Source organism: Salvelinus alpinus, chromosome 30 (genome assembly GCF_045679555.1).
Source record: "Salvelinus alpinus chromosome 30, SLU_Salpinus.1, whole genome shotgun sequence".
Classification (NCBI taxonomy): Eukaryota; Metazoa; Chordata; class Actinopteri; order Salmoniformes; family Salmonidae; genus Salvelinus; species Salvelinus alpinus.
The window spans coordinates 45,668,738-45,681,669 of NC_092115.1; the positions used below are offsets into that span (position 1 = coordinate 45,668,738).

The 12,932-nt window shown below is 49.2% G+C and overlaps 1 protein-coding gene across 1 annotated transcript in view; it reads right to left on the minus strand.

Moving 5' to 3' along the window:
• Positions 1-12,932, minus strand: part of LOC139559966 (junctional cadherin 5-associated protein-like) — a 36,442-nt gene that overhangs the window by 8,896 nt on the left and 14,614 nt on the right. The window contains exon 3 of the mRNA XM_071376463.1: positions 7,907-12,240. Within this exon, the coding sequence (XP_071232564.1) occupies positions 7,907-12,240 (4,334 nt within the window). The remainder of the gene's footprint in view (positions 1-7,906; positions 12,241-12,932) is intronic.

Consider the following 12,932-nt stretch of genomic DNA (forward strand, 5'->3'; position numbering starts at 1 on the left):
CCAACAGGGGCTATGCCACACCAAGCCCAACAGGGGCCAGCCAACACCAAGCCCAACAGGGGCTATGCCACACCAAGCCCAACAGGGGCTAGCGCACACCAAGCCCAACAAGGGCTATCCCACACCAAGTCCAACAGGGGCTAGTGCACACCAAGCCCAACAGGGGCTAACGCACACCAAGCCCAACAGGGGCTAGCGCACACCAAGCCCAACAGGGGCTATGCCACACCAAGCCCAACAGGGGCTATGCCACACCAAGCCCAACAGGGGCTATCCCACACCAAGCCCAACAGGGGCTATGCCACACCAAGTCCAGCAGGGGCTATGCCACACCAAGCCCAGCAGGGGCTATGCCACACCAAGCCCAGCAGGGGCTATGCCACACCAAGCCCAACAGGGACTATGCCACACCAAGCCCAACAGGGGCTATGCCACACCAAGCCCAACAGGGGCTATGCCACACCAAGCCCAGCAGGGGCTATGCCACACCAAGCCCAACAGGGGCTATGCCACACCAAGCCCAACAGGGGCTATGCCACACCAAGCCCAGCAGGGGCTATGCCACACCAAGCCCAACAGGGGCTATGCCACACCAAGCCCAACAGGGGCTATGCCACACCAAGCCCAGCAGGGGCTATGCCACACCAAGCCCAGCAGGGGCTATGCCACACCAAGCCCAACAGGGGCTATGCCACACCAAGCCCAACAGGGGCTATGCCACACCAAGCCCAGCAGGGGCTATCCCACACCAAGCCCAACAGGGGCTATGCCACACCAAGCCCAACAGGGGCTATGCCACACCAAGCCCAACAGGGGCTATGCCACACCAAGCCCAACAGGGGCTATGCCACACCAAGCCCAACAGGGGCTATGCCACACCAAGCCCAACAGGGGCTATGCCACACCAAGCCCAACAGGGGCTATCCCACACCAAGCCCAACAGGGGCTAGCCCACACCAAGCCCAACAGGGGCTATGCCACACCAAGCCCAACAGGGGCTATGCCACACCAAGCCCAACAGGGGCTATGCCACACCAAGCCCAACAGGGGCTATGCCACACCAAGCCCAACAGGGGCTATGCCACACCAAGCCCAACAGGGGCTAGCGCACACCAAGCCCAACAGGGGCTATGCCACACCAAGCCCAACAGGGGCTATGCCACACCAAGCCCAACAGGGGCTATGCCACACCAAGCCCAGCAGGGGCTAGCCCACACCAAGCCCAACAGGGACTAGCCCACACCACACCCAACAGGGACTAGCCCACACCAAGCCCAACAGGGGCTAGCCCACACCAAGCCCAACAGGGGCTATGCCACACCAAGCCCAACAGGGGCTATGCCACACCAAGCCCAGCAGGGGCTATGCCACACCAAGCCCAACAGGGGCTATGCCACACCAAGCCCAACAGGGGCTATCCCACACCAAGCCCAACAGGGGCTAGTCCACACCAAGCCCAACAGGGGCTATGCCACACCAAGCCCAACAGGGGCTATGCCACACCAAGCCCAACAGGGGCTATGCCACACCAAGCCCAACAGGGGCTATGCCACACCAAGCCCAGCAGGGGCTATGCCACACCAAGCCCAGCAGGGGCTATCCCACACCAAGCCCAACAGGGGCTATGCCATACCAAGCCCAACAGGGGCTATGCCATACCAAGCCCAACAGGGGCTATGCCACACCAAGCCCAACAGGGGCTATGCCACACCAAGCCCAACATGGGCTATGCCACACCAAGCCCAACAGGGGCTAGCCCACACCAAGCCCAACACGGGCTAGCCCACACCAAGCCCAGCTAGAAGCGGGGGCTCATTAGAAAAATGTTGTGTGTGGTTTGCACACAGTTCTTTTTTGCAACCATTACTGAGTGTCATTCCAGTTAAAAGAAAATCACTCCGCCATTTCCTGGTTGCTAAAATTCAAATAGTTTGCCTAATTTAATTTTATGTAACAAAAAAAAGCAAGTATATTGTAGAGAATCCTTGTACCATCTAAACTGCTGTGAAACATATTTTCCATAAACAAAAAGGTTGTATTTTCAGGTGTTTGAAGCTGGTGTACAAAACCCAAAGTAAAAGACGCATAAACAAAACTTAATAATAGGAAGCAAAGAAATGGTGCACACAGAACAGATCTACCGCTTCTTAGACTTGCTTACAATGAGAATTACAGATCTATAACACACATTTCTATGTTATATTGGTCGGGTCGCCCAAAAAGTAACATATTGCAGCTAAGTGTTCTGTTGTGTGAAAGTTTGATGCCGATTTAAAAAAATTATCTTGTACACTACCAATGATGAAGTCTTTAAAAATACCTAAATAAGTGCATGTGACATATGACAAACTTAAGTTTCTCATGTAAAAATATATGTATGATAGTAACAACTTGGTTGTCTTTCTGATACAATGTATCACTTTCCCCAAGTACCTTCAGGGCTTGAAAATTATTACATTTATGCATTGAATTCAATTGTTATTAATAAATTATAAATAAATGAAATCCTATTAAATAGAAAAAGCGCATTGGCCCAATGTTGGCAGCCTACATGGGGTCAATATATTAGCCCGCATTGGGGCCACATCGTGCCAATGTGTCCACGTGCAGAGCTTATGTTCCCTTTCGCCACACGACAATACATAGCCAAGTTATTTTCCCTGACTCCTCACTTACGTGAAAATGGCTAATGTAACAGAATCAATAAAAAGAAAGGTTATAAGGCTGAAATACACCTTCGTGGAAACAGGTGGTGTCCGAGTGAAAGGATTTTGGAGTCATTGTGGACAAGGAGGAGATTCCAAGATGTCTGCAGAAAGAATGGGGTGTCAGCTATGACATCACACCTTGAGTTTGAAAAATATTTGGGTTATTGAACTACAGTAGGTGTGAAGTGGATTTACATCCGGTAACGGAATTACGGTAACGGAATCACGTCATTGGTCCCTGATCTGTACTATACAGAAATGCATAATTATGGATATGAATATCATTCTATTAATATAGATGTATCCTGAATAGGCACACAAAGGTATAAATATGCAATATCCTTCTTTAGCATTTGTGGGTATTATTCTACACACTGTGTAGAGAATTCCCCCCTGCTGAGAGCGCTGCAGCACACTTTAATTGACAGTTTTTTTGTGCTCAATTGTTTATGTTTGACTCTGCTGAGTCTGGCTCTCATGTGAGGAAACATTGGCTAAGACCACAGGGCTGTACACTGAACAATCAGCTGGTGACCACTTGCCCCGCACTCTGTATATGAGCTGATCATACAACCTCTGATTGGCAAAGGACATCGAGCTGGTCCTGCACCGTCTAAACAGGCCCGGTGCGTGCTCCTGCATCCCCATAAGTGGACCCAGTCCGGATAGTCTTTCCTTCAGCACAGATAAGAAGTGGATTTACGGCAGTGTGTTCATGGAATGCGTGGGTAGAAGTGAGTAGTGTTTATTGTTGTTATGGTTGAGATTTGTGTGTGTTTACTATTACTGTTAGTAGCAGTGGCTATTATATATTCCCTGTAATGTTATTACTGTTCAGGTAACATGCTTATGTTTAAATTTCTACAGTTTTTTGTTCTATTTATCATTATCACTACTTGAGCTATTGTGGTCATTACTCTATTCATGACTTTGCACTGTTGCACTGTTTATATCCATGTTATTACATGTATAGTACTCATTATTTCTCTTTCTCTGTACTTTCAGATCATTTCCATGTCCATACCCGTGTTTGGCAAAAAAGTTCCCTGTGTGTGTGTGTGTGTGTGTGTGTGTGTGTGTGTGTGTGTGTGTGTGTGTGTGTGTGTGTGTGTGTGTGTGTGTGTGTGTGTGTGTGTGTGTGTGTGTGTGTGTGTGTGTGTGTGAACTCTGTAAGGTTCCCTTATTCCTCTGACCGGGAAAGGTTTTACGTGGGCCACAGACCATTCAAATAGGAGGGGATTCCCTCACACACTGGCTAATATTCGAATGAGCTCCGCCACCAAAAAAATATCACATTTGGTTGGACCGTAGCAGGTGACCAACCTGTGGTTTGTGACTGCTATGATTTCCCATTGTATCCAAATCAATTGCAGTAATTCCGTTACAGATGTTTTCTGTCATTCTGCTACCGATTTGGTGACAGAATTACGAGTTTTAATCACTTAATAACTCATAAGCAAACTTGATTTCAGTAAAAAAAAAAAAAAGATGACCCCTTTTCATCTGCTTGACCAGAATTCAAAGCCTTTGCTTATTCCTAATTTTTAGGATGGAAATGTATATATGCCTTAATTGAAAAAAATACAGTGCTCAAAAAAATAAAGGGAACACTAAAATAACACATCCTAGATCTGAATGAATGAAATATTCTTACTAAATACTTTTTTCTTTACATAGTTGAATGTGCTGACAACAAAATCACACAAAAATGATCAATGGAAATCAAATTTATCAACCCATGGAGGTCTGGATTTGGAGTCACACTCAAAATTAAAGTGGAAAACCACACTACAGGCTGATCCAACTTTTATGTAATGTCCTTAAAACAAGTCAAAATGAGGTTCAGTAGTGTGTGTGGCCTCCACGTGCCTGTATGACCTCCCTACAACGCCTGGGCATGCTCCTGATGAGGTGGCGGATGGTCTCCTGAGGGATCTCCTCCCAGACCTTGACTAAAGCATCCGCCAACTCCTGGACAGTCTGTGGTGCAACGTGGCTTTGGTGGATGGAGCGAGACATGATGTCCCAGATGTGCTCAATTGGATTCAGGTCTGGGGAACGGGCGGGCCAGTCCATAGCATCATCATAGCATACGCCAGCCACATGAAGTCTAGCATTGTCTTGCATTAGGAGGAACCCAGGGCCAACCGCACCAGCATATGGTCTCACAAGGGGTCTGAGGATCTCATCTTGGTACCTAATGGCAGTCAGGCTACCTCTGGCGAGCACATGGAGGGCTGTGCGGCCCCCCAAAGAAATGCCACCCCACACCATGACTGACCCACCGCCAAACCGGTCATGCTGGAGGATGTTGCAGGCAGCAGAACGTTCTCCACAGCGTCTCCAGACTCTGTCACATGCTCAGTGTGAACCTGCTTTCATCTGTGAAGAGCACAGGGCGCCAGTGGCGAATTTGCCGATCTTGGTGTTCTCTGGCAAATGCCAAACGTCCTGCACGGTGTTGGGCTGTAAGCACAACCCCCACCTGTGGACGTCGGGCCCTCATACCACCCTCACGGAGTCTGTTTCTGACCGTTTGAGCAGACACATGCACATTTGTGGCCTGCTGGAGGTCATTTTGCAGGGCTCTGGCAGTGCTCCTCCTGATCCTCCTTGCACAAAGGCGGAGGTAGCGGTCCTGCTGCTGGGTTGTTGCCCTCCTACGGCCTCCTCCACGTCTCCTGATGTACTGGCCTGTCTCCTGGTAGCGCCTCCATGCTCTGGACACTACGCTGACAAACACAGCAAACCTTCTTGCCACAGCTCGCATTGATGTGCCATCCTGGATGAGCTGCACTACCTGAGCCACTTGTGTGGGTTGTAGACTCCGTCTCATGCTACCACTAGAGTGAAAGCACCGCCAGCATTCAAAAGTGACCAAAACATCAGCCAGGAAGCATAGGAACTGAGAAGTGGTCTGTGGTCACCACCTGCAGAACCACTCCTTTATTGGGGGTGTCTTGCTAATTGCCTATAATTTCCACATTTTGTCTATTCCATTTGCACAACAGCATGTGAAATGTATTGTCAATCAGTGTTGCTTCCTAAGTGGACAGTTTTATTTCACAGAAGTGTGATCGACTTGGAGTTACATTGTGTTGTTTAAGGGTTTCCCTTTATTTTTTTGAGCAGTGTATATAAACTCTTAGCTTTCATTTGACATGCTCCTATAAACTTCACATGTTGGTGCTCATGGGTCCTTTTACATGCAAATGCCCCTACTAAATAAATCTGCAGCCTATGAATTCTGTGAATTGTTTAATTAGTTTCAATTAAACTATTTGATTATCTAAACAATATTGAATATAAAAGTATTGTTTTGTTCTGTCGGCAATAGGCTTTCATTAGGTAAGAAGAAGGCTAATTAGATGGCCTATTTTCAAAGCGATTTGAGCATCCCATTGTGAAAATAAGAAGATTTTATCATTCTTTATTCATGGCAAGGTGTCCTTTTATCCAAATGTTGAATAGACATGCAGACAAATTAATTCATGAAGGGAATGGGAATAGCCTTAAAGCCTACTACACTAAAAACAATTAAATAAATGCATGTTATTTGGCGGGTCACGGATCGGCTCTCAGAACAATTCTATGTGGGTGGATCGGACTGCGGGGAAAAATATGTCCTGATGTCAGATGGGGCTCAGAATTGATGTGGCCGGCACAGGGTGGGGATGGCTCCAAAAAACTGACCTGTGCAGGACTCTCGTTTGAAGTGTTACATCTAAGTACAATAGCCCCCTCTTGTGGAAAGACTCCATAGTAACAGCCACAGTTTCACTGCTTGAAATGCTTGCCTCATAAAATAACACTAGGTAAAACTTAACACTCAAATAACAATAACAAAACATTAAGTCATTGCCAAACAATATTTGTGTTGCTATACACTATATACACAAATGTATGTGTATGAAGCCACACCTGTTGCTGACAGGTGTATAAAACCGAGCACACGGCCATTAAATCTCCATAGACAAACATTGGCAGTAGAATGATCTCAGTGACTTTCAACATGGCACCGTCATAGGATGTCACCTTTCCAACAAGTCAGTTTGTCAAATTTCTGCCCTGCTAGAACTGCAATGATTAACTGAAGTGCTGCTATTGTGAGGTGGAAAGTGGCTCATCCACGAAGTGGTAGGCCACACAAGCTCACAGAACGGGACCGGCGAGTGCTGAAGCGCATACTGCATAAAAAAATGGTCTGTTCTCGGTTGCAACACTCACCACAGAGTTCTAAACTGCCTCTGGAAGCAACGTCAGCACAATGAACTGTTCCTCAGGAGCTTAATGAAATGGGTTTCCATGGCCGAGCAGCCGCACATAAGTATAAGATTACCATGCGCAATGCAAAGCGTCGGCAAGAGTGGTGTAAAGCTCGCCGCCATGGAATTCTGGAGCAGTGGAAACGCGTTCTCTGGGGTGATGAATCAAGCTTCACCATCTGGCAGTTCGACGAACTAATCTGGGTTTGGCGGATGCCAGGAGAACGCTTCCTGCCCGAATGCATAGTGCCAACTGTAAAGTTTGGTGTAGGAAAAATAATGGTCTGGGGCTGTTTTTCATGGTTCAGGCTACTTAGTTCCAGGGAAGGGAAATCTAAATGCTACAGCAAACAATGACATTCTAGACGATTCTGTGATTCCAACTATGTGGCAACAGTTTGTGGAAGACCCTTTCCTGTTTCAGCATGACAGTGCCCCTGTGCACAAAGCGAGGTCCATACAGATATGGTTTGTCGAGATCGGTGTGGAAGAACTTGAATGGCCTGCACAGAGCCCTGACCTCAACCCCATCGAACACCTTTGGGATGAATTGGAACACCGACTGCAAGCCAGGCCTGCAGGCCTAATCGCCGAACATCAGTGCTCTTGTGGCTGAATGGAAGCAAGTCCCCGCAGCAATGTTCCATCCAGCATCTAGTGGAAAGCCTTCCCAGATGAGTGGAGGCTGTTATAGCAGCAAAGGGGGGGCTCAACTCCATATTAATACCCATGATTTTGAAATTAGATGTTCGACGAGCAGGTATCCACATACTTTTGGTCATGTAGTGTATTTTGCAGTGAAAATGATGCACGAATGTGAAACAAACATTACATTATTAACTCCTGATGAAACCCTCTTATATTCAGAATAACATGTAACACAGTTCAACAGAAGAAATACTTGAACAAAACACAAATGTATGAAGTAGCTACCTGAGAGGGATGACACCTCCTCATCTTGCAACACTGTGTCTTCAGAGGCCTCTCTATCTTCCACAGTATCACTCTGGGAGGAAGCAGGTAGGGAGAGCACTTCCACTTGCCCACCGCCACGCTTGCTCTCCCCCTCCGTCTCTGCCCCCTCCTCCCCAGAGTCTGTGCTCCTGATGCTGAGCCGTCTCATGCGCGACACTGAGTCCACTTCCTTCATCCATGCCCGGCGCTCTACCGCCACCCGGTGGCTGGGCGATGCAGCCAGCTTATCCTGCAGGGCCTCTACGCGCTGCAAGGGTCCTCTGCCCCTCATCTCTCCCTCCAGACTGTGGGACAGCTTAAGGTCAGGGTTGATGGGGACCGAAAGCGGTAGTCTGTCTGGGGGAAACTCCTGCATACCTGGAGTTTCTCGACCCAGATGGGTCCATTTGGCACTCCTGATGTACTCTGGGTTATCCTGTGGTGGCTCCTTTTCTTTTGCCTCCTGCCCGTCAGGAGGCACTGTAGATACCGTTCCAGAGTCTAGTTCCTCAGAATCTGGATCTCTCGCATGTGTTTGCACTGTCTGTTCGTTTGCACTGCTGCTTTCTGTATCTTCACTAGCAGCGGGTTTACTCTCTGTTGCCGTCTCGCTAACCCGCTGCTCCCCTGTGACTAAAGACTCTGCAGGTACATCAATCCTTAATATCCTGGCTGCCCTCTCCTCTATGGATTCGTTCTCTGGAATGCCCTCAGCACATTTAAGTTTGTATAGATTGCCAATGTCCTCTGCCACTGCCAGAGCTTGGTTTTGTTTGGTCTTCTCAGCAGTGACACTCGCCTCCACCTTCTTATCTATGAGTGACAGCTGCTTCCTCCAATCGCAACATATAGTCTGAGCCTCTGAATGATTTGAGCCAGAGTCAGAGGATACCTTCGTGTCTCCTTCGCCTTCAGCTGGTTCTTCAGATGTTTCAGCTCCTTGTTGACTGTCACGGTCGCCAACAATCGTCGCGCTACTTTCATCGGATAAGTCTGGGCTTGACTCCTCGTGGAGCGGAGACATTGGACTTGGTCTGGACATCTGGCTCTCGCTCTCTCTTTTACAAATGGGGCATTCCTCTGCAGAGTCTGAACAGGCACCCCCTAGAGGCTCTGTATCGCAGCTACCACCACCAGGTTTGGATATGGCGGTGAACGTTTTGTTAACCTCTGAGTCTCGGGTCTTTTGCAAAGACTGACATATGTCCTCATAGTCAGGGGGACTCGTAAGTGTGGAGGCGTCCTGCATCGGCTGCCTATCTGCCCAGGGGACTTCGGCTGCAGTGTGCGTTGTTGGAGTCATTGGGCTGAAGTCTCTGGTCTCGCTGGGATCACTAGGAGAGTCGGTAAAGTCACTAGGGCCGGTGAAGTGACAAGGTGGTGGTGTCTCCGAAGGCGAAGGGAGGTCTAGCTTCACTGTCCTGCCACTGCAGCTACTTCTCCTCTGCGACAAGTTCGAAACAACCCTGTATTCTCTGAATCCTGTAGGCTTGCGTGGTGGGACAGGGAGATCCTCTTTTAGCTGCTTGCTGAAAGTCACAGATTTTCTTTCAGCGGGTCTGGAGAAGGCGCTCTTAAGCTCCCTGTACTCCGGGTCGACGGACACAGACCAGCTCTCGATACTGCGCCTAAGGCTGCTGGGCTTGCTGAGCCCCGCCTCCCCCGCCAGCCTTATCTTGATCCGCTCAGGGATCTGCACAGCACCGCTATTGTTGGAAATGTTATTGCTGGCAGTGCCTAGCTCTAGAATGTCTTTGTAGGCCTCGTTGAGGTCCTCAATGCACTGGTCAACACTGGGTCTCTTGCTGCTCTGCTGTTGCTTCTGCTGCTGATCCTGGAACTCTTTGTTGATAGTCTCCAGCTCCTCGATGGCGTCCCATGGCCGCCTGCTGACGGGCTTCAGCAGGAACTGACCGAAGGCTTCCTGCCCACTGCAGGTTGCTGCTGGTTTGGCCTCCTCCGTCGTGTTTCCTGAGGGTGGTGTTGGTGCTGCTGCTGGCGGCTGAGCTGTGCTCTTGTTCAGCTGGCTGGAAATGGAGAAAGTGGCCGTCCTGGAAAAGGCGCTGTTGCTGGATGGTTTCAGGCTCTTCACCCCTTTTATAGGACAGCTGAATGCAGTATTGCCCACACCGCTGGGATCTTGGGTGATGACGTCAGAGGAGCCTGGGGCAGGGACTTGAGGGTCTTGTGCTTCCTTGTTTTCAGTGCCTGGAGGAGGGGGATGCTGAGGCTTTCGGGCTTCTGGGCTCGTTTGGGTCTCCTGGTCCCGGTATTGGTTCCCAGGCCAGGCACCTGAGAGTTTGAGCTCCTTGTGATGGTTTATTTTGGGGGGTTTAATAGGGAGTTTTCTCACTATTTTGCTGCTTGATCTGCTGCTCGCTATGCTACCGGTTAGTGCTTGCAGCTCAGCCTCTGCTGAAGATGTGCTTTGGAAACTTTGGTTTGTTAAGTGGCCCGTTTTGTTCTCACTCGGACTGTCCACTGGGCTTGGTGGCCGGACTGGGCTTGGTGGCTTCTCGTCGTCGTTGTTGTTTTGATCACGGGACGTACCACCCGGCGTTAGAGGGATGGGAACAGACACCAAACAGAATATTGTCTCACTAAGTTTTTTTTTTACACTCTTTTTCTCATTTTTTTCTGGTTTCTCTGAGTCACTTTTTCTTGGTTTCTCTTTCTCTGTGGAGTCAGGCTCATTGACTGACGTTGTCACTTGAGTTACAGTTTCTGACACACCTTGACCTTGGTCCACATGCCTGATCAGTTGCTGAGGAGGTCTAATGTGAAAAGCTGTTGGATAGTTACCACAGCTCTGATCAGGAGCTACACTGTCTACACTTCCTTTGTTTATTAAACCCCTGTTGCACCATCTAGTACTACTACCACCATCGTTGTCATTGAGAGATGTCTTGCGGCAGGCGTTACTGAGAGAGACCCCCTGTGGGGGGGGAAAGGCACTATCATGTGTAGATTGTCCTAAAACCTTAGAGCAGGGAGTCTCTTTCTTCATGTTTCGGATAAACTTGTCAGTGTCAGTAAGAGAATTTCCGCCAGGCCCTCCTGAGACATGTCTCACTCGCAGATCATCAAAGGGTAAATAGTGAACATGACCCAGATGCTCCTCGGTGTATCCAGGGTTAAGGTTTGGGTTAGCGTTAACCTGTTTCCTGTAGGGTATACCTCGATCCCCGTAGTGTTCCAGCCACGACCCTCTTGTCTGTCCGGAAAACCACTTTCCCACCTCTGAGCTCATAGGCATGTGCATCTGTATCTTCATCTCCCCCCTCCACTTATAGTTTGCCACTTCGTTGCGGTTGATTGGTCCTCCCCTAATTGGGGGCAGGGCTCTCTTATAAGACGGGGGCGGGATATAACCGGGGGGCTCCATGCCAAAGATAGCAGAGTGTTGTGCGAAATAATCTTGTCTTTGCAATTCTCCACCCCGTGGGTAATAGACAGGCCTGGTGTCTTTCGGTTGTTTGGACCCTCCCTGCTGATCTACTACAGCTACAGCGAGCATCTCTTGGCTACCCCTAGTCTGCTGGTGTATTTCGTATGATGGAGGCTTGACAGGCCTGCTGAACCTGGGCTTTGGTAAAAGTGCAACATGTCCGACGCTTTGCCAACTGTTCCTGGCCCACCGGTCCCTGCTGACTGCGGCACTGTGGTAATACCGACTATAAGGCCCGGAAAATACGGTGCTGTTCACTCTCTGTCTATCAACCTGGCCTGGTCGAAGCTGGACACTGACCAAACTGGACTGTGTGTTTGTGTGTTCAGTAGCTCCATCAGGTGACAGCACTCTGGGGAGGGACTGGGACATCCCTCTGGTTCTGGGGAGGATAGAACCAGTGCTCTCTGGAGTCCTCAGGCGGTGCTGCTGCTCCTGAGCCCACCTCTCGCCTTCCCCATCCGACAGCTGCCTCCCCAGCCCCACCGCAGGCTTCCACTCCTCTGTGCCCAGGCTCTGGCACTTCCGCTCCCCAGTCACCCCAGTCACTACCCTCAACTGTCTTGGAGCCGCATCGGCCTCTCTCAGCCAGGAGATGGAGGTGTCTTCCCATAGCTGCTTCTGCTGCTTCTGCAGCTTCTCCCTCTCTCCCCTATGGTCCTCTGCGATCAGGGCCTGTGGTCGCCATGCCGCCTCCGAGGCCTTCAGAAAGCCAGCGGATGCTCTCAGCTCCCGGCCGTCTGCGTAATCCAGGAGGACGCTGAAGTCCTGGCCTCTCCTCCTCCAGTAGGAGACATCCCTCTCATCCAACTGCTCTCTTCTCTCGATCTGCTCAAAATAGGTTACGCTGGGCGCGTCATAGAACCTGGAAAGAGAGGAATGCACAATTCAGCGGTAGGGTACTGAAGTTATTAGTTCATTAATAGAAAAAATGTCATATTCAGAATAAAATCTAAACATATTAGAAACCGCAAACGTGTTGTAACACTAACAACCTGGATGTATGATTATTTGGTTCTTGCACATGAACATAAATGGCAAAACTGTGGCTAGGTTGCACCAAAAAGAATGAAACTCTCAAAGTATTTTAGGTTGCAGAAGCTTGTTTAACTGTGATGATACAATGATGACCAGCCTGCCATGATTTGATGCAGTATTGATAATTGTGACATTTAAAATGCTGGTATCTCTGGCTGATGTTTTGGCTTTGGGGGTGAAGAGGTACTGCATCCCACATGGCCCCCGATTCGCCTATATGACTCTGGTCCTAAGTAGTGCACTGTATAGGGAATAGGGTGCCATTTTGGACATTGCCGTAGTAATCAGACTGTCCATCTCCGACCCCAAGAGGGGAGAGCCAGACAGCACACGTATCTGATGGAAGCGTTTGAGTCAGAGGCTCTCAACTCCCTTGAAGATACCATTAAAATGTACGGCGGCTGCAATATGATCTGCATATTAAAACACACGCTGACCTTAATTCAGAAAGCTGGGATTCGTCCCAAATGACATCCTATTCCCTATATAGTGCACTACTTTTCACCAAGGCCCATAAGG